General features: G+C 44.7%; 1 protein-coding gene across 4 annotated transcripts in view; it reads right to left on the reverse strand.

Moving 5' to 3' along the window:
• Nucleotides 1-12,336, reverse strand: part of Dhtkd1 (dehydrogenase E1 and transketolase domain containing 1) — an 89,062-nt gene that overhangs the window by 9,025 nt on the left and 67,701 nt on the right. For all 4 annotated transcript variants that reach the window (XM_031359521.1, XM_031359520.1, XM_031359518.1 and 1 more), the window contains 5 exons: nt 10,651-10,963; nt 8,548-8,632; nt 7,384-7,523; nt 5,477-5,627; nt 4,019-4,125 (listed from right to left, as the gene is read on the reverse strand). In XM_031359521.1, the coding sequence (XP_031215381.1) occupies nt 4,019-4,125; nt 5,477-5,627; nt 7,384-7,523; nt 8,548-8,632; nt 10,651-10,963 (796 nt within the window). The remainder of the gene's footprint in view (nt 1-4,018; nt 4,126-5,476; nt 5,628-7,383; nt 7,524-8,547; nt 8,633-10,650; nt 10,964-12,336) is intronic.

Raw genomic sequence — 12,336 nt, forward strand, 5'->3', positions numbered from 1 at the left:
GTGGAGGTGGAGGTGGTGGTGGTGGTTGTGGTTGTGGTTGTGGTTGCTTTGTTTGGGGGCGAATGAGACAGAGTCTCATATTGCTCAGGCTAGCCTCAAACTCACTGACAGCTGAGGATGACCTTGCGTGTCTGACTCTCCTGCCTCCACCTTGCAAGCGCCGAGATTACAGGCATGTGCCATGCAACCATGCCTGGTTTTGTTCAGCACAGGGATGTCAGGGCTTCCATGCATGATAAGCAGGTCCTCTACCCACTGAGCTACATCCCCAGGCCAGGACAGACATTCAAAGAAACAGAACAGAACAAAGTCAGACATGGAAGAAGAGCATCATACTAAGAAAACCAATTGAGGACTCCACTGGAAACTACAGAGGCATTAAGTGAATAAGAACACTGGTTGGCAGAGGTGCCCTGCTGTTTAAGAGCACTGGCTACTCCTTCAGAGGACCTGGCTCTAGTTTCCAGCACCCACATGGCAGCTAACAACCACCTTTAACCCATTTCAGGGGATCTGTGGCCTTCTCTGACCTCCATAGACACCAAGCAAGCACCTGGGACACATGCATACATGCAGGCAAATACACATATATGGAAAATAAAAATGAATATTTTTAAGTTAAAAGATAATAAATGTCAAAAACAGACAGGACTGAGAATATAAAAGGCACGAAGAGCTTGGCACAATGCCAATGAAAGCAGAAGGAATAAGCAGGCACTTATATGGGGAGCAAAATGCTTCCAAAGCACTCCTGTGCGAGCACCTTTTTTTGCAGGGATGAAAATAAAATTAACAATATAACAAAGGGCTTGAGGTAACATAGTCAGAGCAGATGAAATGATGGCAATAAAGGCACACACAAAAACCCGCACCTGCTAATCTGTTTATTTGTTTTTCGAGACCAGGTTTCCCTGTGTAGCCCTGGCTGTCCTGACTGTAGAAGCTGGCTAGCCTATTTCCCTGCCTCTGCTTCCCCTTAGTACAAAGGCCTGTGCCACCATGTCCTGCCACAAGTGTCAGTTATTGTAAGAAAGGAGCTATCAAACCCTCCGGGATGAAGTTCTTGACATTCACCACTTAAGACAACACTGAGGGTTGAGGTCAATTCTCAGTACTCTCATGGTGGCTCACAACAATCTAATTATAGTTCCAAGAGATATAATGCCCTCTTCTGGCCTCTGCAGGCATTGTATGTATGTGGTTCACAAACGTGCATGCAAAATAAAAGGAAATACACATAAAATAAAAGTAAATAAATCATTTTTAAGCTCTAACCCTGACCTTTGCTCACTTGCTATCAATGCTAGTTGCTGCTCTAAGCCATGGACCACTAGTGAGTGGTCTGTGAAGATAGGGCCACTGATAGTCTGTGGTAGTGTGAATGAGAATGGCCCCGAAGGCTCAATGCCATAAGACTGGGTAACACTCTTTACATTGTTATTTTAACACTGGGTTTCACATAGCCCAGTGTCAGGAGCCATCTCGGAAGGGCCAAGACTAGCAGGTGACTTTCCTGGAGGTGGCCCACCACTTTTGCATGGCCTATGATGGATGAGCTCTAAGAATGCGGGGTCCTTGGAGACTTAACTCCAGGATGGCTTCTTGTTACTGATATGCCATTCCTAGCACTTTTACAAAGCCTAAGGATTCCTGGGGATCAACCCACCCTATTGAGCAGATTGTCTGCAAATCAACATAAAGATGAACTTTCACCAATTAATGCTGTTTAGATGAAATTAAAGATTTTATAGAATTCCTGATTTAATTCAAATAACTTTAGGAAGAAAGTTTTAAGAGATGATTTTAGTTGTTTTGCCAGAAAGATATAATATAGATCAAGAACAGAATGTGCCCACTCCTCATAGGACAGTAAGTAAAGGCTACATTATAAGGAATACTATGAGCTTTCACAATTACACTAAAAAGAGAAATAGGCTTGGGACAGATCTGTGATCAAGGAAAAACATTCATTCCAGGTCAGCTCCAAGGATAAGGCCACAGGTGTACACTGTGATAAAGAGAGGCCATGTGAAACTGCTGCTCTGAACTTATAATGACCTTACAGACCAAAACACGGCTTTGTACTGGCTATCAACGCCTTCTATAACTCCCCTTTTGTGTAACATTTTATCTACGAGGTAATTTTCTAAGGAACTTTTGTCTAAGAAAGTATAAAAAAAGGCAGAGAAAAGAAATAAGATAATGGCTTGGGGGCTCTGCCCATCCATCCAAATGTATATATGTGTATGTCTGTTTATATGTAGGTATTTACATATGTGGGTAGATATTCGTGTATGATGTAAGTATGCATGGACACTTGTGGAGCTGGTGAGACAGGTGCTTGGGCCACATGCATATGTGTCTGTGTGTCTTGCCTATGTAAAAGATTTTCTTTCTTTTCTTCTCTTTTCTTCCTGGTTTACAAAGAGGATCACAAATCCTCTCACCTGGCCAGTTTTTTAAGCAACAGAGATATTCGACCATTCCTCAATCCAGGTTACTTAGGAACAACATAAAATTCTCTCTCATATTTGTGAGGCTGGGAAGTCCAAGACCATGCAGTAAACTTGGGTCTGGTCAGAGCTCTTTCCCTGACTCACCCATGGTCTCCTCGCACCCTTTCATGGTGGGAATGGCTAGTAAGCAGCTAGGGAACCCTTTACTAAAGGCACTCCCAACCCGAAGAGCCCCACCATTAGGACTTCAGCACTTACCAGAGGCCTCACCTAATTCCAGCGCCTGGTTCTGGGTGAGGGGGTATAAGTCAGTGAATGAATTTTTGAGAAAATGCAGCCAGATAGTGGCACAAGATAATATTCTTGGTATAACCAACAGGATTGTCTCCGTAAGCTCCACTTTGTACATTCTCCTTGCTGATCACAACTTTCTACCTGTCTAGCTCATTCTTGGGTTGTTCTTACTGCTCTCTCTCTCTCTGTCTCTCTCTCCTCTCTGTCTCTCTGTCTCTGTCTCTCTCTGTCTCTCCTCTCTCTGTCTCTCTCTGTCTCTCTGTCTCTGTCTGTCTCTCTATCTGTCTCTCTCTCCTCTCTCTCTGTCTCTCTCTGTCTCTCCTCTCTCTGTCTCTCTCTGTCTCTCTGTCTCTCTGTCTCTCTGTCTCTCTCTCTCTCTCTCTCTCTCTCTCTGTGTGTGTGTGTGTGTGTGTGTGTGTGTGTGTGTGTGTGTGTGTGCATATGAAGGCCAGAAGTTAATATTGGGTGACTTCCTCAATCGCTTTCCATGGATTTTTTTGAAATACGGTCTCTCACTGAACCTGGATTTCACTGACTGGGCTAGGCTGGCTGGCCAGTGACTTCCAAGGATCCACCAACACTGGTGTTCTTCCTACCCCACTCCCTTCTCCCTATACCCCCAAACATGGAGATGGTGCTAGGGATGGAGCGAGGGCCACTCATATGCTAGTTAAGTACTCTGTCACTGAGCTACACCTCCAACCTGAAATCCTTCAGTGCCTGCAAATGTGTGTGTTCATGTGGGTGAACGTGTGGGTGTCGGTGGGCATGCATGTCGTGTGCGTGTGTGTATGTGGGCTGTGAGCCCCAGGGGTCCTCCTGCCTCCTTCTGCCTCACTTTGCTATTACGTGCCTGACTTACATGCAGAACAGCTAGCATTTTACTAAGCTGTCTCTTCAACTTGCCTTCTATCCCCCTCCCAGTTTGTAGACTCTATCTTCCTATATACATCTTACCTACTCTAAAGCTAAAGGAAATCATCCTTCCTTACCCACCTAGGAGCTTAAATCACAGGCACACACAACCATGCCTGATTCTAGAAACCATTTTATTTGCTACTTTATTTTTTCTGACACTGTGAGATTATGAAGGCTGAGGTATTATACCTCCAAAGAGAATTCACACTGCATTGACTTGCTTTTGCTTAGCCGTAGAATCTTATGGATATAGTGCACATGAGGCTGCTACAGGAGGTAGCATGTGAAAGGGCAAAGCACCTAGGTTTAGGAAAACTCCTTTTAGAACCCAGTGGCTCCCACATACATACCTGCAAGAAGCGCTCTATCCGACAGGATGAGTGCTCAGGCCCAGCTCCATCGTAGCCATGTGGAAGCAGGATGACCAGGCCACTCTGCAGGAGCCACTTGGCCTCTCCTAGCAAAGCACAAGATGGGGATTTCTCTATGAAGCAGGAGCATATACAGACAGGGCTTAGGGGATGCGAGTGTGGTTCCTGAGCCTCCGAACTGCTTTCGTTAACGTGCATCTTCTAGCTCTGCTATACTAGACTTAAATGAAAACACCCACTTGAACGTGTGAATCTGTGACATCGAATGCTTTGGGCTTCAGTGACTGGAAGACTGACTCAATGGTAACTATCCCAGGGTCTCAGACAACTTACGGTGCTCTGACTTCACTACTGAACAACTCTGAGCAAGGCAAGCAGCTCTTGTCATGCTCAAAGCGCAACAGACTACACTGGTCACTGTCCTCAACTAGAGAGCAGTAGACACTTGAGGACATCTCTAGTGGCAGAGGAAACAGCTCAGTTTTTAGAGTACTTGCTATGTGAGTACAAGGGCCTGAGGTGGATCCCAGCACTCCCATGAAAAGCCAACAGGGACTTGTAGTCCTGGGAACCAGGGAAGTGAAGACAAGTGGAGCCCTGGAGCTTGCTGGCCAGCTGCCTTAGTCTAATCGGTGAGCCCTGGTTAGGGATTATCTCAAAATACAAGGAGGAGCCAGCAATGGTGGCACACACCTCTAATCCCAGTACTTGGGTGGCAGAGGCAGATGGATCTCTGTGAGTTTGAGGCCAGTCTGGTCTACAGAGTTCCAGGACAGCCAGGGCTGCTGCACAAAGAAACCCTGTTTCAAAAAACCAACACTAGAAACAAAACAAGGTGGATAGCTCCTGAAAAATAACACCTGAGGTTTACCTCTGGCATCCATATGTACCAACATAGACATATGCATGTACACTTGCACACTCATGTATATCTGTAAATGTGTGAACACAGGCAAAGTACTTTATGAACATGTCATAAATCTAGGTCCCTCAAGCACTTTTCTTTCTTCTGAAAAGTTGCAGACTTCAAGGGAATCATCAATCTGCATCATACAGTGTCACCATATCACAGCAGAGTGCTGGTTATCACTCACTATAGTGTCACTGTGCGACCACAGAGTGCTGGCTAAGTATGCTACTCCACACTCCAGACACAGGCGTGGAGACACAGAGCCTAGGAGCGGTCAGCTCCATCTCTGCTCCCCTGCAGCCAGACACATTCCTCAGGAAACGGGGGACGACGACATGCTAGAAAACAGCGAAGACACTCTTCCTAGAAGCTCAGTGAACTGCCTGATGTCTGGAACATGGCTGGAGAGAAGGTAAGTTCCCAAATTCCCTGGAGGTGCCGCAGCACAGAGAATCTCAGAGGCAGCAGCGGCCCCTTTCCATTCACTTATGATATGAGACTGGAACCAGCCACTCGCTACCACCAACCTCCAGAGATGAATGTGTCAAAGATGATCTGGGCTCCATTGAAGAAATCACCAAATTGAGCTTCCCAGAGGGGCAGCAACTTTGGGCTTTCGATGCTCATCCCATATTCAAATCCCAAGACAGCCTCTTCTGACAGGGGGCTGTTGCTAACCTAATAATGAAGAAGAGGAATGTGCAGAGACGTATTATGGTAAAGTACTGCAGGGATACAAACCTCTTAGGAGGTGGCGGGGCGTGAAGAGGAGGGTCAGGTCGGCAGTTTGCCTTCAAATAGCTAAGGATGAGGAAAACATTCCTTTTATACACCCAATTTTAAAAAAATCCTGCATTTGTCTGACAAAGAATTCTGTTTGAAACAGGGTCTCACTGTCCCTCTAGCTCACTAAGCAGGAGCTGAGGCATGTGACCAAGGCCCTTGAGTGTATCAAAGGTGATACTACATATCACACTGCAGTCAGAAGAAACCTACTTTGAGGTGGGGTTGGGGGGACACGCGCTCAACACGTCTACCCTAGTTCACAAATGTGTCTTGATCCCAAGGCAGACTTTTAGAAATAATAAAGAAAGGGATCCGTCTCCTTGCACAGCTCTCACCAAGCTCCAGTGAGGAGAGAGCCTTGGAACCACATCTTCTTCCACCTAGACTGGCTGGCAAGTAAGGCCCTGGATCCTCTAGTCTTCACCTCTCTGGTGCAGGGATCGCCATGCCGGGCTTTTTCCTGGGTGCTAGGGAATGAACTCTTGCTTGCTCAGGAAGCCTCTTAGTGACTGACCGAGCTATCTCCCCAGCCCCAACAAACATACACGTTATATTCTCAGACCAAAACCTAGAATAGAAAGGAGGTGACAGACTATTAAATTTACTTTAAGGAAATAATTTGATTCCATGAATATCATGTGCTGTTCACTAAGGTGATTGTTAGAGACACAAGAATGCAAAAGACACTGCTCTTAAGCCCTTAGAAATCCAAAGACGGGGCTGGAGAGATGACTCAGCAGTTAAGAGCACCAACTGCTATTCCAGAGGGCCTGAGTTCAATTCCAGCAACTACATTGTGGCTCACAACCATCTGTAATGGGATCTGATGCCCTCTTCTGGTGTGTGTGAAGAGAGCAATGGTGTACTCATATATATAAAGTAAATAAATAAATCTTTAAAAAAGAAAGAAAGAAATCCAAAGAAATTCCTGGGGAGCAAGACAACCTGGAGGAAGTGTTTCTATTGTATCCTGTTTTGTTTAATAGGCTAGAGATGCTGGCTTCCTATGCACATCCTTGACTGACTTTAACAAATCACCACAGTTTACAGACCGCAACGTTGACTTCACATCTATGTGCTATGATTTAATGACAGATAGGCAGACAGAGTAATTAACTGGTACTCTTCAAAACCTAGCTCTAATATAGCTCTCACTTGTTTCTTCCAAGTTTACAGACCTCCTGGCCTTCCACTCAGCACTCCTCTATTTTAAAAAGTATCAAACATAAAGTTTCTGATGTCTGAATTCACCTGCTTTAAGAATCCTCTACCTGGGCCAGGCGGTGGTGGCGCACACGTTTAATCTCAGCACTTGGGAGGCAGAGGCAGGCGGATTTCTGAGTTTGAGGCCAGCCTGGTCTACAGAGTGAGTTCCAGGACAGCCAGGACTACACAGAGAAACCCTGTCTCAAAAAAACAAAACAAAACAAAACAAAAAAAACAACAAAAAAACCCAGGTGGGCTCACATGCCTATGATCCCTAGCACTTAAGTGGTAGAGTCAGAAGGATGGAGAAGAATTTAAGGTCATCTCCAGCTACTGGGGAATCTGAACGAAGCCTAGACTACATTACATAAGACTCCATCCCAAAAAAGAACTGTAATGGTTGGCACATCAGTACATAGATTTTTAAATGTAAACATCTTACCTCCAGAAACCCCTTCTGGTTAGGGTCCATATGGTTCAGAGGAATGTAGGCATCATCGGTGTTCTGGCAAACCACCATTGCATGCCTCTGACTAAACGTTCCACGGCCAACATCCTGGCCACTCAGACGAACATTGAAACCTGAAGCAAGCAAGCAGGGGGTTCAGGGGGAGAGAAGAAAAGGTTGCTGTGAATAACCAACACAAAAAGAAGAAGGATCTCTAGGTTCCTTTGTATTTTGAGACAAAATCTATCAAGGCTCTCCTCACTGGTCTTAAACTCTTGGGCTCAGTTTCCTGTGGAGCTTGGCTAGAGATAAACTGCTGGGCTGGAGAGATGGCTCAGAGGCTGTTCTTCCAGAGGTCCTAAGTTCAATTCCCAGCAGCAACATGATGGCTCATAACCATCTAGAATGAGATCTGGTGCCCTTGTCCTGTATTCAGGCACACATGCAGGCAGAACACTGTCTACATAATATTTTTTTTAAAAAAAATGTAACAAATATACGAACTGCCGAACTGCCACACACAGCTATTTGATATCTTATACAACTGCTCATTTTGAAAATTTCTCTTAGGCTAATAGAGCCACCCTATTGAAATCTACCTTCCCTGATACTGGAGAGATGGCTCAGTGGTTAAGAGCACTTGCTGCTCTTCCAAGTTCAATTCCAAGCACACATGTAAGGTGGCTTGCAACCACCTATAACTGCAGCTCCAGAGGAAAACTCTGACCTCCTTGGACATTAGGGTATACACATACCCACATAGAGACTCACACATACATATCGTTAAAAGCAATAAATCTCTCTCTCTGTGGTGTGTGTGTGTCTGTGTTTGTGTGTGTGTATCTTTTCTATATTCGAAGGTCTATAGTGAGTGTGAATGGAGAGTCATTTCCGGCCCTATAATTTTTAAAAGAAACCTATCTTCCTAGCATATCCAGAAGCGAGCCCTGGTAGCCCAGTTATGCCTGCACCTTTGTCTAGTCTCTGGTGAAAGTGCTCAGCATGCCTTATAACTAAGAAGTATCACCAGGTAACATGTTTAGAAATCCTGTAATCAACGACAGTGACAAGTGGCCATCGAAACTCAGAAGATCACATATAACTCATGGAGCTCAGAGCTTTTTGTGCTAGCCATGATGCTAAAGAGAAATGTCTCACCTTGAGCAAGTAAGGAGCCCAAGGCGAGCGTTTCTGCAGTGGCCCAGTCTAGACTGGTTCCATTCGTCACCTTCTCTACTCTTGACTGCAAAAAATGAAGAGGAAGAGAATAAAACAAACTTTTAGAATTTTATTTTATGTATATGAGTACACTATAGCTGTCTTCAGACACACCCGAAGAGGGCATTGGATCCCACTACAGATGGTTGTGAGCCACCATGTGGTTGCTGGGAATTGAACTCAGGCCCTCTGGAAGAGCAGTCAGTGATCTTACCCCTGAGCCATCTTTACAGCTCTAAAACGACCTTTTAACACTCTATAGCAGGAGAGAAGGCTCAGTGGGTAAGAATACTTCTTTTTTTGCAGAGGACCCAGGCTCGAGTACCAGTGTGGATATGGTATTACACAACTATAATTCCAGGTACAGGGACTTGATACCCTTATCTGACCTGTGCAGGGACCACACATACAGGTGGCACATATGCATACACATAGGCAAAGCACTCATACATATAAAATAAAATGAATAAATCTAATTTTAAAAATAATTCTTAAGAGAATCCATATCCTTTTCTGTCTATGTCTTTGTCTTTTTTCTCCAGCATTGGGGACTGAACTCAGGGCTCTACATGTGGTAGGCAAGTACTCTGTGTGCTATACAGTTTTAAGAAAGACAAGATAAGCATGTACTCAGGAAGGAGTCACCTATGCTGAGGTGTGAGCTGATGGAAGAAGAGGAAACCTTACCTGTAATTCTCTATTTCTTTTTTTAAAGGTTTATTTTTATTTTCTTTTGTGTGTATGAGTGCTTTGCTTGCATGCATGTATCTATATCACATGCATATCTAATGCCCACAGAGACTAGAACAAGGGTTGGCTCTCTAGAAACTGGAGCTACAAATGGTTATTAGCCGCCATGTGGGTCTCAGAAAAGGAACCCAAATCCTAGGAAAGATCAACCAGTGATCTTAATTCACAGACCATCTCTCCAGCTTCAAATTTTCTATACAAGCCAGATGGTGATTGTAATTTGCTTGTAAGAAGTCTGCTAAAATGTGGCTGGAGAGATGGCTCAGAGGTTAAGGGCACTGGCTACTCTTCCAGAGGACCTGGGTTCAATTTTTAGCACCCACATTGTATCTCAGAACTGTCTGAACCTACAGTTCCAGGGGATCCCACATCCTCACGCAGATATACATGCAGGCAAAACACCGGTGCACATAGAATAAAAATAAATAAAAAAATTTAAAAACATTAAAGAGTTCTGCTAAAATAAAAACTTTAAAACAACAGTCATGTTTTAAAATAATTCAGAGGGCACAGGTCCAACATCAGGGTTCTAAGCCTTCCTAATGCTGTGACCCTTTAATGGTCCCTCGTGTTGTAGTGACCCCCCCCCACCATAATTACTTCTGTTGCTGTCTCATATCTGTAATTTTGCTGCTGTTATGAAACATGATGTGAATCTCTGTGGGTTAGATGGGCTTAGGTGACCCCTATGAAAAGGTTGCTCGACCCCCAAAATGGCCATGACCCACATGTTGCAAACCACTGTTCTACACTCGTGCTTAAGGAAGTTAAATCCTTTAACTCTTTGTTTCCCAATTTAACAACAGAAAGCCCCACACTGTCAAAAACCCATCAGCCATGGGCGCACCAGGATGTCTAACAGAAGACAGGCTGTAAAAGCTCAGTACGCGTAAGGGAACGGGTGGTCATCTCTGGGGTATGTGTGTTGATTTCCATTACCTTATTTAATCTTTCTGGAAGAATTATGATGTTTCCTGTTCACTAGTTAAAACAATCAGACATATTTCTGTATTTTTCTAATGACCACGTATTTCTCGCATATATAATGTGTTCACCATACATAAAATCCCATAAAGAAGAACAGAAGTGAAGAAAATCAAATCAACTGAACCAAAGCTCCAAAACCAACACGAGGACCGATTGCTACAACCCACTAACATACAGTAAGCACTTCTCCACAACTGAAAACATACAATAAATATTCCTTAGTAACTGAAAACATCAGAACAGTATCAATTTCTTTGCTGAGAAAAAAAATCAAAAGCAGCGAGGGGTGACGGCAAGGCTTCCCACCTGAACAAACATCTTTAGAAGGTGGCTGTGCACCTGCAGTTCCTCTGGAACCTCCACGGATTTCACACCAATAAACCGCAGCAGCTCTAGAGGCACGCCTGTGTCCCAGGTAGTGATGCATGCTTCCGGCTGCACCAGGCCCTGCCAGCGGGCCTGCAGGTTAGTGGCCGGGGGGCGGTAGTGGGCCACATTGGCCAAGTGATCATTTAGCTTGCTATAGTAGGAGGCTTTTATGTCGGAAACCTCCTCCTGGGTCATGAGTCCGCTGGCAATGAGGTGCTCTGCGTAGGCATCAGGAATGCTCTTTCGGGCTCTGTTAGAAAGAAACGGTGTGGGAAATAGAGGTGGGGTAGATCTAATACACACAATACTAAGAGAATCATTGCCAAGGACATTGAAGGATGTTATCACCTTTAAAAGAGACAGTGGCTGTAAAATACTGTAATATATTAATTGTGAGGACACTGTCACTCTCTTCAGACACACCAGAGGAGGACATCTGATCCCATTACCGAGGGTTGTGAGCCACCCATGTGGTTGCTGGGAATGGAACTCAGGACCTTAGGAAGAGCAGTCAGTGCTCTTAACCACTGAGCCATCTCTCCAGCCCCTTAATACTGTAATATATTAAATGTCTCAGAATTGTTATATTTAAATACTGAAGGAGACCGGCCTTTTTATTTTTAAAAACTGCATCTAAGAGTTTAAGCGTGAAGATCCAACATCTGTCCCAACACCAGGAGTAACTGGGACCAGCGGGAACAGGCACACAGGAACTCTGCCAGCACAGTGGCTCAGGTTCCTTCCAGTCTCTCTGGGCCAGCAGGTGTCCTCAGAAGACCTTGGACACAAACCAGTCCCACAACACCCAGAGGGAGCTCCACTCCCAGGTACTCTGACACACCCAGGATCAGAGGTGAGGAGGAACTGACATCTGTCCCAACACTGGGAGTAACTGGGACCAGCGGGACCAGGCACACAGGAACTCCCAGTGGCTCAGGTTCCAGTCTGTCTGGGCCAACCCCTGAGCAGACCTTGGGTGCAAGCTCCACAGCCAATCTCAAAATACCCAGAGGAAGCTCCACTCTCAGGTGCTCTAACAAGCCCAGGATCACAGGACCCCAGAATCACAGGATCACAGGGACAGCTTGACTCTGACGAGTTCTGATACAACCAGGATCACAGGAAGGACAGGCTCCAGTCAGATTTAGCAAGGGCAGGTAGCACTAGAGATAACCAGATGATGCAGGGCAAGCATAAGAATATAAGCAACACAAACCAAGGTTACTTGGTATCATCAGAACCCAAGACTCCTACCATAGCAAGTCCTAGACACACCATCACACTGGAAAAGCAAGATTCAGATATAAAAATCACTTCTCATGATGATGATACAGGACCTTAAGAAAGATATAAGTAGCACCCTCAAAGAAATACAGTAGAACACAGGTAAACAGCTAGAAGCTCTTAAAGAGGAAACACAAAAATCCCTTAAAGGAAAACACAATCAAACAGGTGAAGGAAATGAGCAAAACTATCCAGAATCTAAAAATGAAAATAGAAACAATAAAGAAAACAGAAAGAGAGACAACACTGGAGATAGAAAACCTAGGAAAGCTATCAGGAGTTGTAGATGCAAGCATCACCAACAGAATACAAGAGATAGAAGAGAGAATCTCAGGGGCA

This window comes from Mastomys coucha, unplaced genomic scaffold (assembly GCF_008632895.1).
Source record: "Mastomys coucha isolate ucsf_1 unplaced genomic scaffold, UCSF_Mcou_1 pScaffold7, whole genome shotgun sequence".
In the NCBI taxonomy this organism is placed as follows: Eukaryota; Metazoa; Chordata; class Mammalia; order Rodentia; family Muridae; genus Mastomys; species Mastomys coucha.